The 17383-nt window shown below is 34.1% G+C and overlaps 1 protein-coding gene across 2 annotated transcripts; it reads right to left on the reverse strand.

Moving 5' to 3' along the window:
• Positions 1-33: 33 nt before the first annotated feature.
• On the reverse strand, positions 34-14286 carry LOC145588065 (DNA mismatch repair protein MSH1, mitochondrial-like). Of its 2 annotated transcripts, none has more exons than XM_081644712.1 (23): positions 14056-14286; positions 13747-13916; positions 12345-12483; positions 12078-12175; positions 11705-11780; positions 11480-11599; positions 10588-10635; positions 10007-10071; positions 8851-8936; positions 8318-8482; positions 7559-7668; positions 7348-7453; positions 7166-7241; positions 6733-6791; positions 6090-6157; positions 4868-5041; positions 4113-4319; positions 2872-3128; positions 2617-2760; positions 2038-2095; positions 1584-1883; positions 729-1439; positions 34-494 (listed from the first exon to the last, which is right to left on the reverse strand). In XM_081644712.1, exons 2-23 carry the CDS (start codon positions 13875-13877, stop codon positions 264-266), a joined length of 3429 nt encoding a protein of 1142 aa, XP_081500838.1. In that variant the 5' UTR covers positions 13878-13916; positions 14056-14286; the 3' UTR covers positions 34-263. The 2 variants fall into 2 exon arrangements, with proteins under 2 accessions (XP_081500838.1, XP_081500837.1); XM_081644711.1 differs by having other exon boundaries at positions 12345-12489.
• Between the last annotated feature and the right edge of the window lie 3097 nt (positions 14287-17383).

Genomic DNA, 17383 nt, shown 5'->3' on the forward strand with positions numbered 1-17383 from the left:
GGAAATCAAATCAGACAAAATGGAAGTGGAACATTGCTAGATAAATGCTTCAACTCAAGTAAGGAAGTGCACTGGTGGGGCAACTCGGCATTATGAACAAAATTGTTGCTTCCACCAGCCAGTTAATTATGAACAATATACATCTCCTACAGTCCTACAGTCCTACTCCTTCCATACAAAATACATTTCATAAGGGCCAATACAATATACACCCCCTTGATCCCTAGAATCCAACCAAAATTTTGAATGAGATAACTGCACATTCATTTACACACAGTAACTGGTTCTAAGATGGAATCACATGTACCAAAGTTTCGGTGTTTGCCATCAGCAATATTAGTGAGGAAGAAACCTCGTTTCGGAAGCTGATTGATCAGAAGGGTCTCAAGCTGGCAAGCTACACTCTTTCCTTGGACTACGAATGAAAGGAATGCAGCATTCTGCATGCCATCCTTTAATCGATGTGCTTGGACTCGACCTTGGAGATCATCAGTCTGCAGCACCATGAAATTCAATAAAAATTAGGGTTTGTTGATTTTTTTACATACTAGTATCTACAGAAGTACATATATGTAAGATTTCAGCATGATGAAGCTAGGAATGGATGATATCTTGGTAAAGTTTTTGCCTAAATGGCAAGTACTAGAATTTCAGCCAAAAAAAGAGCTCCTTTAATTGCCTATTTATTTTTTCCAAATATTTTTGTATAATATAATGCATAAATTTACCTCTCCAACATATACTTTCTTATCCGGGCGCAACATGATATAAACACTTGAAGCACCTATTGTTGATGGAGGTGGCTGCTCCTTAGCAGCAATAAAAATGCAATTAATCTCTGGAATTTGAGACGAGTCTGCCATTTTATGAAGCTCAGCCAACTTCTTCTTGCATATGGCAGTAACAGCATTATAGACTTCTCTTTTTAGAGTTTCCACTTGGGTAGCCAAGTTTAGGTTGGTTAAGGAAGTACTCATGTCGCAGTGAGCTTCATTAGAGTTATTCACAATAGCAGTAGAGCCAAAACAATCAGATTTGTCATATTTCAAAGGCATCTCATTTGCATATACAGAGAGATATAATTCTTCAGCTCGTTTGACTAGTGTTTCAGGTACCCCTTCTCTTTGGGCAGTTTCAAATGCGAGGCTCTCTTTACAGATTCCATCTACTAACTTCCAAGTTGGTATTGTTTGACCATCAACAAATTCTGCACTCATTGCTTTGTTAACAGATTTGCTTCTTCTCAGTGGCAAATCAAAGATTCCATGCAAGTGAGTTGATACGATGCCCAAACAACCAATTGCATCCAGAGTTTCAACAATACTACCTGCAATACAAGTTCCTTTTGCTGTTTCTGTTCCTCGACAGATTTCATCTATGAGAACAAGACTTCTTGAAGTTGTTGCAGATAGTAGTGAACGCATCTCTGACATTTCTATCTGAATTTTTTGTATTCAAAAATTTCATTTAAATCAGAAATTTGATTGCAGTCCAGGCATAAACAACTGAATGTAATTGCAGACTAGCCACTAGGTATTTATTCTTTAAAATCTTCTATTTTATAGATATCCCAGGTGACATACCTGAAAAGAGCTTTTCCCATCAACAGGGCTATCATAGGATTTCATGTGAAGAATAACAGCATCAAAATGTGGGATTGAAGCAGACTCTGCAGGAACCATAAACCCACATATTCCAAGTAAAGCGGCTGCACAGACTGATCTCAATAAACTTGATTTACCACCTCCGTTTGGTCCTGTTAGAAGGAATAATGATTTCATGTTGACAGTATTGCACACTGCATTGCCTTGAGCTATATCAAACCAGTACGGGGATAGACCAGTCATCTCCATGCTTAAGGATTCACCATCCAGCTTTCCATTCTGTATACAGACATGGATACATCAAAGACCCAGTTGGCAAGAGGAAGGATCAGTACTTCAGGAAAGGGTAGGAGAAGGAAGGAGGGATTCTTCTTTGTTTTTTTAGGGGAGGGGGGGGGGGGGGGGGAGGGGTCATCGGAATCAGGAATACTACCTGTGAGCTGCTAAATTCCACCAGCGTAGGAAAGACCCATTTCCTTCTCCTTCCTTCACTGCAAATACAAATAATGATTGGCATGTATTAGTTGCATTACTTGATCTGGTGTCCAAATTTTCCAGCTCTCAGATGGCAAAAACGTAGTCCTAATATTAGAAATTTTGCTAAGATAAAAATAAAAAGAAACTCAGTTACACATGTATCAAGGATCAACTGTGAAGACATTGCAACTGGCTGGTTAAAACGACTAGATGTTTTTTTTGGACGGGCAACAACTAGTAGATGTTAAATGCCAGAAGGTTTAAATTTTATTAAATATGAAGCTCAATCTCTCTGCCTGGCATAAACAGTGCTCATATTATCACTTTTGCCAAATGTCCTGAGACACATATATAAGAGTCATACACCTTAGCAATAAAGATTCCCTAGCAAAAAGACTTGATAAAGCCATTAATTACATCAACCAAGGAATACCATCCTAAGTCAACTATTAAGGAAAATTTAAACTGCTTTGAAAGATAGCAAGAGTACTGACAGATAATAAGAGTCTAGAATGTGCAACTCTGCAACACTAACCTGACGTGTGAAAATAGAGCCTTTGCAATAACAAGCATCATGGATGCAAAGACAAGAACATTAATTTTATGTTGCAACTCAGCAGACAGACCCCTCAGCAGTTCAAGAACTTTGGCTCTAGCCTTTTCATTAGCTTCATGGTACCTGAAACCCAAAACTTATTTCTTAAGCATTTTTCAATGTTAAATCATTATTCCATGATTTTTAAAAAAAAAAACATCATTATTCAATTCTAGTTACAAATCAGAAGCAAACCTCATCAATGCATCCTCCACCTTTGTCGTGGTAAACCATTCTTCACTGACTTTCTTCCCTTTCGAATCTAATGCATGTTTCAGCTGTTTAATTTGTTGCTCCCCTGGGGTCCCAGACCATACTGATGGTACAAACCGCTTTCCTTTAAACCAAACAGCCTCATGTTCTCGAGCATAAAGAATTTCACCCTTTGGCCCCCCAAGTGGCGCTATAGAAGCTCTTATCCTTGAAATAATGGGTAGAAAATCCTCCGATACCTAAATTATGAAAAGGCACAAATGGTCATTGGAAGGTATCTTATGCTGTAAGTCTGTAAATTCCGTTTAGAAACTGTAACAAATACAAAAAAGACAACAGCAATTGAGTCATGTGGAGTGATGAATAGATGCATTTAACCCAAATTAGCAGGACAGAGCTCTAAAATATGACAGCTACAATAAGCATCCCCACTAACAATCCTAAATGTGTTTGTATACTCCAATCCAAGGCAAACTGGAGTGCTATTCAATTCTTTGGTCACAGGAGCAAGGATACAAACAATTAAGATTTAACCCCCTGTCAAAAGTAGAATCCTCATGCAAGGAGCTTGGTTGATGGTTTCATATACTTTTTTTCTCGGAGAAATCACGTCTTGACACATAAATTTAAACATGACTTTGCTCAAATTACATCATGATCCCCGTATGATAGAAAGAGAATGAATGTATGATGCAAAGGAAGTGCGTATAAAGAACATGCAGCTGCAACCAGAATAACATTGCAGCGTGTCAAATTCACTTTTACTAAATTGCTATTGCGTATTTTTTCAACAGCAACAATATCAATTTGTTTATGTGCATAATATGTAATTGTGTTGAGAAGAATATGTACATATATTTTAGAAAGAAAAAAAAAAATTAACCATGCAAACAAATTTCTCTATTTTCTAAAAATTTTAAACTGCATGTTCTATTGTGATCATGATGAGCATCATGCTCCTGAGAGCATTGTAAAATTTAGTCTAACTAAACATAAAATCCATACAGAGTAGTTATGAAAGAGCACAATAGCAGGAATTGGTAACAAGCCTGAATAATGTACCGTTAGAGTATCATTTATCAGAACGGTCAATATTTTGTGATTCTGTCTCCGTACACCATCCAGACTTCATTGCAGAATTTGGAATCCAACAAATGAAGTATTGTGAAACAAAGACAGCTATGGAAGAGCACAATCAAAATCCAGGAGATATATGCACCTACCGCCATATCAAGGACCTTGGCTGCTTCATCAACTTTTTCATAAAAATCTTCCATATGCTTTCTTTTCACGCGCCCTTTCCAAGAAGATTCAATGTCTTCAAAAAAATCACTTGGAATATGCGGGAAAGAACTTAATTGTTGCTCAAGTTCACCATCTAGTGAAATAAGCTCACCAATTCTACGTGACACCCATTCACAATCATTAACCTGGAAGAAAATTTAACATATTAAAAAAAAAAAAAAAAAAAAACTGTTAGCCAACAAAACCAACACTCATGAGGAAATACAAATTCCATAAAAGTTATTAGCTAGCATAGCAAAAATTCGGAGTGCCAGTTCAATGGTTGACATACTACATCCCCCTCACCCAAAATAAAAATAAAGATCTGTTTTCAAAAGACAATTCATCAATTCATTTCATTTTGATATCAACTTAAAGGTTGCCTATTTGACTAAATATCTTTTCATTCAGCTTCACATCAGTCCCTACCAGTGCAACTAATTATGCATTTATGCCTGTAACATCAAAAAGCTAGATCCGTAACATCTACATTTTCAGATTAACAGTTCAGACACTATGCCCCACAATTAGGACTAGTCCATTAAAGAGGCAGCTTCCTTCTGTCTTCAAGTAGTATAAATTCCAATCCATTGTATCATATTCTTAGTCAGCTCCTAATTTTAATTGCAAAAACATAAAAGAGCATATAATATAAGTAGTCACTTTTGAAAAAGATAATCTTTTGCAAACTCACTAGTGTGTCAAATTCGAGGTTCAATCCAGTTGCCACCGAAGTAGGAACCATCAATAATTCGAGGACCTCACGAAGCTCATATTTATCATGCAACTGCAATATTTCTTCAGCAACATTCTTTATTCTGCAGAACTCAATATGATTAGCCTCTCTCAGCTCTAGTAACTTGACAAGCTGCAGATGAAAAATCCACAATTAGATATCCAACTATATCTTGCTCAAAAGAGTGGATGGAAAAACAAGCACTTTCAGAAAGGAAAAAAAGATGATGAGATGCCTGATGCACGGATACAATCATACAGACATGCATATGTTTATATACAGAAAGGAAGAAGGTTCTATGCAGCAGATCAATATCAAGAAGACAGGTAAAGAAAAAAAAAAAAGAGGGTTTGCAATTTAAGCAAGCCATTACTGCTTACAGATTATTTGGTTACCGCTTACCCTACATATCATATCTTGGAGAAACACTCACATCTAGAAAAGAACAAAGCAGTAGTCTATTAGAGCACCTGCAGCATGCAATTCTATGAAAGGTCCACAGCTAGTTTGTGTCTAACAAACACAGAAAATGGGTATAAAGATGTGTTGATGGTACATACGCATTTAAGGAGCATATGCACCATACACTTGATTATTTTAAATACTTTGCAATGCACTGCATCAGTGACTTTTGAGTCATCACACATTACATGCACATCACTCATATAGTCATTAAATGTGTAGCTCAGTAGCTCTGTATTCTGAAAATGAATGTTTTGATTTTAAAGCTGAAGTTTTGCATCCTATACTCTTTTATGATTGCCATGCGGATCACTTAAACATGTGGAAACAAATCGCTTCTGAAGTAGACACATAGCCTCTCACAGGCTCTTCCTTGAGGCAAGGATGAGTGTAGGAGACTAAGATGTATCCTCAGACTAAGATATACAATTTCAATTAGATCCTAGTTGTAAATGTATTGATTAGCTTACTGCATTCCCAGGGATGGGGGATACCACATGTTTTGACTTTAAGACAGAAGAATGGACATAGAATCTACAAAAATCTTTGAGTTTAACAAGACTAACTAGATAAACCATATAGGCAGATGAATACAAAGTCAAGACAGAAATGATGAACAATGAGGGAAACTTCGGATATTTACCAGACCAGAAGCCTAGAGATAATGCTAAATCAGTACAAATGGATAAATCATATATTAAGGAGACTAGAGGATAACCTTTGCAGATGATACACATGTGAACTCAGGTATTGAGCATGTCACAATGCTCATGCGTTTGCATATTTCTGCAAATAATTTAGAGGTACATTAGACAGCTACATCATAGAGAATCCATAAGGTCTTAGATAATTTCATAAGTGTAAATCATATATTAAATCAAAGTATCTGCTTCTAATTCAGATGGGGTAATGAAAAGAATACTGGGTGCTGAAACTACTGACATTTGTTAATTTTAGATCAAGAGTCAAATGGAAAATACCTCTCAGTTATAATAAAATAGGGGTAGGGCGGCATACATCCAACCCCTCAAACCTAGCAATAGGTGGGAGTGTCTTCAAAGCATTGACATAATATAGAAGTTGATGTTAGTGTTGATGTTGATGCATTAGTATAATAAACTCTACGGTACTTGCAAAGTACTTAATAGAGTCTGTTTTAGCAATTCAATGACATTGCAGTGTACAGGCATTCTATCAGACTATTATAACAAGCACTGACATATTAGTTTACATGTTAGTTTCAATATATTTCTTTCAATGAATCAAAAACAATCAATCCAGCCATTTGAAAGCCAAAAATATACGTTGGCAGCTGGTTACCCCAAGTCTTACTTCATGGCCTCAAGCCTATATCTACATACCTTGAATTGTAGCTGCTACAGCATAAGCAGGAGGATTAAGAAGAAGATCTCTAACATACCTGAAACAAAATTTTCAATTTTGAGATAATAGCACTCAAAATCCCAATAAAGCTATAATCCCACAAGGTAAGGATTGGTTGGGGCCAGTAAAAAAAGACTTGTGAAGAAACTGGATGACCATCAGTGCATGCTTAAATTTATAAGATAAGAGATTCGTTTGGTAAAACAAGGCTAAAGCTATATCAATTATACACTTTATCACTATATTGAAAAGATTCAGGGCAATTAAAAAGGAAGCAAATCCATACAAGCCCTAAACCTTCAAAAAGCATTCCAGTTCATGTTTCTAAAAAGTAGAAGGCAGATTTTTCATACCGACAAATTACATAAGATGAACAATGATTCAACAACATAAAGAAAATAAACTACTTACGATTGGGGCAAACCAGTGCAACCTGATGGAAGTAACACTTTTAGCAAACAAGGTATACCTTCTGTTGGTATGGCACCTGAAGACATCAAAAATATACATGACCAAAAAAAAAAAAAAAAAAAAAAAACAGAGAGAGAGAGAGAGAAAGTCAAGAGCTAAATAATATTACAAATTGCACCAACCAATCTGTGTGGCAGTTCCAAGGTGTAAAGGACGGGGCCTTTTTTCAGAAGGAACGGCTATATTTCTGAATACAACTACATCTTCGAGACCATAAAGCTCCTTCACCTGCATGTTAACTTAAGCTTAAACATAACACAGAAAAACATCATACAGAACTAACAAAAGGATAGGCATAAGATATCCAGTCATTAGCTTCTTCAAGCAATCAACCTTGAGCAAAAGCTCTTTGACGGGGTCACCTTCAAACCATTCGAAGTATCGAGAGCTGCATTCTGCCCACAGCAATCCTCCCTCACCAAATTCTCCCCAGCGACAAGTTCCTGAATCAAAGCATCTTCATGTGAGAAAAGGAATTGTTCAATTGTAAAAACTAAAATTTAATTTCATAAAAATTTCCATCCAAAATACCCTATAATAATGAAGCCAAAATCACCACCCAGTATGATCCTGCAACTGGCAAGATCGTGACTCAAAGTGCATGTACCCTTAAACCCTGATTAGTTTACAGAGGGCTAAAGAACCAAAAAACAAAGAATAATTATTGGTTCTTCAAGGGAAGCATGAAGCATCTGATTCTGTAATTAGGGAAATTGGTGACATTAATTCATTCAACAACTGTCAATAGCTTCTAAAATCAATAGCTATTTACTACTACGTATAATATGACTTGAATAATGTTTATCCAATTACTTCAATATAAGTGGTCCATAGACGACAAATCAAACCCAAATACAAAGTGTATGTCAAGAGTAAGCACTATTGGGGATTGATAAAGTATCATTGAAGATTACAAACAAAAAAGGATGTGTTCATCAACTCTGCAAAGTATGTTCTAGAGAAATTAAAACCTAGAGCAAAAGGATAGCAAAGCATCAGCGATATTAACACCACAACTGGAGCATCTGAATACAAGGCATGAGAATAGGATATTCACATATAAATACATGACTTGAAGGCAAAGATGCACACCTGAAGAGTTGTGCTTCAATGATTTGTGGAGAAACAAATAATGGCAGTGACAAGTGCGGAGCTTTGTGACTAAGGCTTCTTCAGTTAAGCCATCCTCAACAGAAAATGTTTTCAAAGTCTCCAAGACTGAGGTTAAAGAATAGCCTTTTGCAGAACGAGACACCCCTGAAAACAGAAATCAAATCAAATACTCAGTAAATCATTAGTCTCAATAGGTTGCAGAAAAAATTCAACAAGGGGAAGAATAATTTTGACCAAGATGCCAACCAAAGAAAGAAAGATATCCAAAAACAGTACACTTAACAGGAAATTTTAAGTTTTTAACCCAGACCACCCACTCAAAAGAAAAAAGTATAACAAGAACAGGAGCTACAGCATCATTAACTGAAGTAAGAGCTAGTCCACCATATTCATTATTATTTTTGAACTTCAATCCAAAACTAAAAGGCACTACCAAAGTGTTTCAAAAAAAGTTATCTTGACATAGCACAACCAAACAAAGATATAATTAACATATTCAACTTCTCTCTTACCAACAACAGGCATTGGTTCAGGAAAATCAAGGTCACGATCAACCCCAACATGGCCAAATACATATGGGCTTCCTGGATGGGCGTGCCTAAGCATCAAAAACAAGTTAGCTCACACTGAAACCCAGCAAATCCAAGCTTAAGACAACATACACAGACATCCATTTCCTTTGACCAATATATTCATGCACCTCTGAAAAGCAACCTTTGCTGTTGAGCAATAATGGGTAGAAAGTCACAGACAAAACAGGACATAGGAGGAACTTTAGCTAAGAATGGGATTATGAAAATATTGATAACCAGCAGGCATCCTATCATCAGCAAGGATCTTTTAATAGGTAAATAATTGATGCTTTCAAGACAACCACCACCCCAAGTGCAGATGAAGTCATGCCACAGAAACCATCTCATTGGCTAACAACTTTTCTTGCAAATGTGAAGGATGAAATTCAAGGAATGAAAGCAATATAACAAGATGTTCATTTTGCTAATTTGCTCCTTCCAGGCAATCTCTCTCTCTCTCTCCCTCTCTCCCTCTCTCTCTAAAAAAAAAAAAATACACTAAAACTTGCCCATTTGAAATAGAGGACTTGAAAACAACAGCATCCCAACTAGGGAGAGGTGACATTCTTTTCCAACCTCTTTTTGGCACAGTAGTGAAAAAATATAACATGTCGTCATTAGGGAGAGCTACTTTCAACCTTATATATATATCCTAGTTTCTGTAAAAAATAGAGACAACTCAATGTATTCTGTGATACCACTTCCAGACAAAACTGTCAGTCATGGACCTCATGTTCCTCATGCAATGCAAGGGAGTACAAAGATTGTGCATAACAATGGAAAATTCAAACCCCAATATCAGACCATTACTACTTTTTAACTTTTTAAGCGGTTTCATGATTCACAAGGGATTTGACACCTTTTTCAAAATCACATTACCTACTTAACTAAAGTGATTGTCCCTTCAAAATCCATAGGTTTCAACCAACAACAGTAGTCAGTTATATGACATGATTCTTGAACAGCATAACAATGTTAAACGACTCCTCGTCAAAGGCGCCACAAGGCCCATAAAGGAAAAGCCAGTAAAGCAAACTCAGAAATAATTGATTGGAAAAAGAAAAGTGAATCCAAAATATCATATACATATATATACCCAGATATAAAACGACCCTTCCGAGAACGAGATTGAGTTGGACCCTGCACTTCCTCAACTATGCACTGCAAAGGAAAACCAAATTGTTTGGCTAATCAAATTATACAAAAAATACCAGGTGAGCAACTCATAAAAATTTTCCAATTCAATTCAGATTCTTATATGCCTTTCATGTGGAGTGCCATAACATAACTCATATTTTAAGAATAATTGTACATTTTTTTTTTAATTTAAAGTAATTTCAAAAGGAAAATTTTTGAAGGAAACTTTCAGGCAATTATATGGAATTAATAAATACTGGTATGTACAGTCAGTCAACTAACCTAAAGTACAATATAAACAGAAGACAATTCTTCTGCTCTTAGTTTTTCAATTCTACAAAAGACAAAGACCCTAAAGTCCTAAACACAGCAAGGGATAAGTTAAAGACAAGTATGTCATTGGAACACTTAGCAGGCTAGTAGAGCCATTCATGTAATAAGCTTTTGACTTCTTCATGGATTAAATATGAGACTATATGTAGATCTATTAATGTTAATGGAGACAGCTTTAAACAATACAATAGTATTTAGAATACTCACAACAGAATAGCCATTGCGAGTCAGGTCGTCCAATGTTTGTTGCAAATTCTGCAAAAGTACATTATATACAGTAAATCTCATAGGAGAATTGGCATGCAGACAAAAAGAGATAAATTCACTTGAGAACCCAAATAAAGAAAGTAGAGATTTCCATTAAAGAATCAGTAAATTATCCCCAGGCAAATAAACACTTTTTTTTTTTTTGGGGGGGGGGGTGCTGAATTATCAAGCATGCAAAGTTCACAGCAATGCCAGAGTAAAATAAAGATATCTTTACAAACCTCCATATTTGACAGAGGTATAAATAAATTTTAGTCTTATGAACATTTTCCTCAAAATAAAATAAAATAAAAGGGTCTTATGAAACATTATTTTCTGACATATCTGAATTAATCATAGGGAGAAGTGAAAAAATTGGCTATGAGCTAGCCCTTTCTGAAGGATATAATTATAAGCCCCAAAAGGCTTCTATTTATTCTGAGATGTCCTTATAAAACACAGCATGTTCAAAACCCATTTGTTCTTAGTATTAAATGAGTAAAAATAAAGGCAAGGGAATAAGCCCACTTGACAGCAATACAAAATATAACATAAACATAGATATATCTTATTTTGGAAACTAGATAATCATGAAACGACTCTACGTCTCTACCAGTTAGTAGTCTTAGTACTGAAAAGAAAAGGAAAAGACACAGAGGGACCTTTCCTTTTAACAAAGCACTGAATAAGCTGGACAGTATCCAGAATAAAACACAGGTTTCAAATTAGTTCACATTCCTGCAATCCTGCTACTATAGTAACAGTTAAAACAAAGTAGAAGCTATGTCATGTGCTCCCACATAGCATGAGATGATGAAATTATCAGGAACAAAAAGAGAAGTCATTTCAATACCACCACAGGACAGCCAGCTCTTGGAACACTATCCGTGCGCAAGCCACCAAATGGATTTAAGCCAGCATATTCAACAAGAACACAAGCATCGATACCAATGGCTTCATAAAAATCCCCAACCTGAAAAAAGGAAATGGAAAGAAGGTATAAGTTAACCTACCACTGCAGAGGATTATGAAGCTAAGTGTGATAACAACAAGGGCAGTAAATCAGATGAAGGCATACTCTACATAGCAGAACTTCACGTGGAAACCTTGACTTGAACTGTAACATTTCCCAGTTAAGGTTCCCTTCTTTTAAACTGCATAAAGAAAAGGTATTCCATGTAAGTATATAAAGGCTGAACAACTTGTCATCATTCCTCTGATGACAAGGATCTATATATGATTTATTCAAAAATCAGTCACCAAAAAAACAGATATAAATGTGGAACCAAAACAAAATGGAATCTACTATTCCAAACTTACCCCCTAACTTCCAGTCAACATCTAATACAAGCAACAGAAAAGCATTTATCTAAGAAATTTAATTTCACAAAGAAAAATGCCAAAGTTCAGAAAAAACAATCAGTTAATAACTGACAGTTATATTAGCTTACCTCCCATTTTTCAAGTTAACATCCAACCCAAGCAAGTTTGAGTAGACAAGTCTCTTAATAAGTTGAACTGTTGAAGGTTTCCTGCATGCACCTAATTTCTACAACATAGGAACACGGAAGAATATAGATGTAAGCTATGTATAAATAAAGAAATGCATAAAAGTGTTGAAATATACAAATTTGTGTGCACGTGTAAACAAGTGTAGACATCAGAGACATGTATATGGGCAGGGATGAATGTCAATGAGAAAGCACATAGCTAAGGACCTCTTTCCACCAGAAAACATGGGAATTGTCCTTTTCGCTCAGAACATCTTTCCATTCTTTAGCTTTCTTGTTTTTCCTAGTTGTTCCTTTCAGAGCTTCTTTATCTCTGTAATATTGCACTCCTTCACTCTGTCTGCTTCTGCAACTAAGCAATAGCACAAATCAAATTTCTTTTCTTTTTTTTTTCCCCCTATTTGGAAGGGGAGAGGAGGAAGGGGAAGAAGGTAAAAGTGAATGTCATCATACATCTTTTCGTTTCAAGGAACAAAACAAGAAAAGAAAACAATGAGTCGAATAAAGACAAATGTACAAAAAAAATATGACCCATTTAAACCTTTGACATAATTTTGATGACAAACAATTAGATGTCAAACTTAGGATAAAAAGGTTTAAGATTTGACAGATGTCAGTTGAATAGGTATTTTTGTACTTGTTGCAATTGCTTCTTAACATAGTACATCTTATTTTAAAATGCTTATAGGTAATTTGATCCCACAGTTCAAACTTATTTATTAGCTGATTTCCAATTGCCATCCCGGCTAATCACCCTCAGGTGTTAGTGTTACTATATCCGAAATAATTGTACATATACTTATCATAGATCTTTGTAAAAACTAGCAGCAAAAAACTACAATTGCTTCCTAGTTCCTACCAAAGTACTCTTTATTTATGCCATCCACGGATCCACCTATCTCGATTACCTCAAAAAAGCTCCTCGTACCTACAACGCCCAACATTCTACATTGCCCGAATACACTATCTACTTTCCTATGTAGAATAACAACTAGACCGGTCAGGAAACGACTGCAAGACTTTGTTTTTAAGTCATATCTCTCCCAAAGCAGTAAAAACTTTTTAAAAAACTTTCACAGACTGACATTGCTCACTTTAATCCATTTCTCAATAATAGTATAAATAAGTATAATACAATCCTACTTCTTATATACTCATACTGGAACTAGAATTCACCTCTCCCTCAATCTCAACGGCTAGATTCTACAAACTCCGCCTTGAATAATACCCGTTTAGGCCGTTTTACAGTAAATAACAAGTCATTGTATATAACAATAACAAAAACCCAACATGAAACATACATCTATGCAACACTCTCATAACACAACAAATCCTATACACTCTCTTAACACAAGTATCAACACAAATACTGTACTTCAATTTTAGCCAAACAAGTGCAAATGTTTCCCAAACAAAATTAAATCCTTACACACAAACTACCCTGCTCCTAATAATTTGACTAATACAATACCAATTTTCCCTTAAACATATATTAACCCAACAAAATAAGCTGAACAGACCAACAAACAATTATTACCCATTTCATAATTTGCATAAAACCCCACAATGTTGACTAAAGCAAATCAAAAGTTAGAGAGAGAGAGAGTACATTGGGAGTGAAGAAGAACGAAGAGACGAGCAACTGTGGAGTGAAGAAGGTAGAAGAAGAACAACTGGGCGCCATTTTGGAAGTGACAGCGGCATTGAACTAGCAACCGCTTTCATTGTTAACCTGTACATGTGAATTCCCAGCTTTTTCGCTGTTTTTTTCTTGAAACCCTTGAGAAACACAAACCCAGAAAAACCCCAGAAGAAAAATTGAGTGAGGAATTATGTCAAGAAAACCCAGAAAAATTCAAAGCATAAACTAGTTGAAAATGCAAGATTGTACCCAAAATTAATCAAAAATAGAAGGTACCTGGTTTGCGCGCGCAAATTGCAGGGCTAGTGTGAAGAGAGAGAGAGACTGATGACTGTTTGTCTGCCTTGCTGCTCCTTTGCGTTTCTGTTGCTTGCCTTGTCGTCTTGAAAGCACACAAATATTCTTACATTTGAACCTTGCAATTTGGCACGAACCGCTAGAAAGTAGAAACCATAAATGTCTATCGAATGGTCTAAATAGTAAATACTCGCAACACTTGTTTTTTTTTTTTTTAAGTTTTAGGAGAAAGTAATAAAATATAAAGGTAGTGGGGTAAGGCCCTGTTCTTTTGAGCTTCTGGGCAGAGCAGAACAGATTTCAGCAGAGCAAAGCAGAGCAGAACAGATTTCAGCAGAGCAAAGCAGAGCAGAGCCGAGCCGAGCAGAGCAGAGCAGAGCAGAGCAGATTTGATTATTATTATTATTAAATATTTATTATTATTATTAGTAGTAGTAGTATTTATTTATTATTATTATTATTATTATTATTATTATTATTATTATTATTATTATTATTATTATAATCATTAAATTTTTAAAGTTAAATATTAATTATTATTATTATTATATTAATTATAATAATTATTATTATTAAATATTATTATTATTAAAAATTTATAGTTAGTATTATCTTTAAATATTACTCCCTCCGTCCCAAAAAGAACGACCCATTTGGGTTGATTACGCGGGTTAAGGAAGTTAAGTAAAAAGAAGTAAAAGTATATTGGAAAGATAAATTTACATGAGGTTTGTAAAAAAATAGAGAGAAAAAGTAATAAAATAACATGGAAAATGAAATTTTTATATGGGGAAGCTAATTTTGCACAAATATTGTTGCAAATTGGTGGTGTTTTAATGCAAATGGGTCATTCTTTTTGGGACAAAATTTTGGCCAAATGGGTCGTTCTTTTTGGGACGGAGGAAGTAGTTATTATCTTAATATTAATTGTTATTATAAAAATCAATTATTGTTATTATAATTAATATTATTAGTTATAAGTATTATTATTATTAATATTAGTATAATTACTATTATTATTATTAAATATTAACTATTATTATTATTAATTTATTATTATTATTATTATTAAATATTAATAATTAATTATTATTATTATTATTATTTTTATTAAATATCAATAATTAATTATTGTTATTGTTATTATTATTATTATTAAGTATTAATTATTATTATTAAATATTAATTATTTATTATTATTCTTATTAAATATTAATTATTATTATAATAATTAAATATTAAGTATTAATTTTAAGTAGAGCAGAGCAGAGCAGAACAGTATAGATTTCAGCAGAGCAAATTAGATTTCAGCAGAGCAGAGCAGAGCAAAGCAGCTCTAAAGAACGGGGCCTAATTGGGATAATAAAAAATTTAAAGCAAAAATAGAGGAGAATAGGATGAGAGAGAGTATTATGTTGGGTCCATTAGGTGTGAGAATTGAATTAAATATTGTTAAAGCTTTCCAAAAAAGAAAATGGAGCAAGTATTTAAAAACGGACGGAAATAGAAAGTGGAGCAAATATTTAAAAACGGAGGGAGTATTAGATTAGATACGAGCATTTACAAATTATGACAATTATTTATGTTTATTATATTAGGTCGATCATTATTAAATCCTTACCACACTTGTCTTCGATTTAGGTCATTACTTAATATCTACTATACAACATTTTTATTATTTTGAAATTTTGCAAAACTTTCAATTTTAAAACTGAGGCCAATGTTTTTTTAAATTCTTTCTCTCACACATAACCCAATTACATTAGCTCTTTATTGTTTACTACTCGTACCCATTACATCCGTTTTTATTTTAAGTGAAACACCGTATACGCATGTCAATGCAAAACTTTGATCAATGATACCTTTACTTATCAATAAGTAAGTGAAAAAAATTAACAATTTTTTCAAAAAGCTATTTACTGAGACGGTAACATCAGTTGAAGTGGATTAATTGAACAAAATAGAAGTTATGGTACTAGATTAATTCCTTACAAAAACATGGTTTTTTTAAAAATCTTTTTTACATTTTTGCATTGGAACAAAATATATTTATGATTTCTTAAAATAAAAAAAATAAAAAAAAAAACTTATATACATGGTCCACATAAGCTCAGATTTTATTATATATATATACATATATATATATATATACATATATATATATATATATATATATATATATATATATATATATATATATATATATTTGGTGAGTGTGTAGTACTCCAAGTTCTTGCTCAATTCAAGTCCCAAAAAAATAAGGTCCTAAGATAGTAATTTAAAGGTTAAACCGCTACTTAAGGGCTCATTCGGTATCACTTTAAATTTCAGCTTTATGTTTTGAAAAATCATATGGTTTATGTCATATTAGGATCAAATTTTAAATTAGTCTAACTTGTTAAAGTCATGATTATCAAGAAAACTGACAACCAAAAAGTTAACTACATAAAAAAATTGAAAACTAGAAAAAATTAAAAAAATAACGAACTAGCCTACGTGAACAGTAGGGGATTGCCTAAATACGTTTTATTCCATGAAAGTGCATAAATACGTTTTAAAATAACCCCAGTTTAGTTACCAATCAAAGATTGGTGAAGTTGGTGGGAAGCTCACTATGTAACTTTGAGGTCACAAGTTCAAACACTACCAACTAAATTTGCGTGGGAGTAGGGGATTGCCTTAATTCCTCCTTGTACTCTCAAAGTCTCAAGCATTAACCTCTTTTATTCATTGGCCAAAAAAAAAAAAAAACCTCGTAATCAAATTTCATTTTTTTTAAAAAAAACTTTTACTTTTAATTAAAACTCCACGAATGCTATGTGACTTTTTTTTATAATATTTTTTGGAAAATTTGTAAATTACTACCCAAAAAGGGGTCCTGTTTTGAAATTACCACCCATTAAAAATTTCATTTTAAATAACCACCCATTAAATTAATTTTTTTTTTCAGATTACCACCTTTTTTGTAATTCCGGTGGTAAATCCGTTTGAGGGCCCCACATAACAGCTAAAAATGGCGAATTTGACTCTTTTGAATGTTTCCCTCCTCGATTTTTTTTTTCTTTATAAATTATCCAACATCAATTAACAACTTTTGCCCCAAATTTCATCCAAATTTCCTCAAATTGCTGCTGGTACATGTCTAAAATTTTGGAATTAGGGTTCCTGGGGCAATAAAATTGGGGGTTTTCTGCAATTTTGGAATTAGGGTTCCTGGGCTTTAAAATTGGGTTTTTTTTTTTTTTTTTTTTTTTTTTTGGCAATTAGGCTACGTGTCTGAAATTGTAAAGGGTCCCAATTGCTTACC

The sequence above is a fragment of the Chenopodium album genome, chromosome 17, assembly GCF_948465745.1.
Source record: "Chenopodium album chromosome 17, dcCheAlbu1.1, whole genome shotgun sequence".
In the NCBI taxonomy this organism is placed as follows: Eukaryota; Viridiplantae; Streptophyta; class Magnoliopsida; order Caryophyllales; family Amaranthaceae; genus Chenopodium; species Chenopodium album.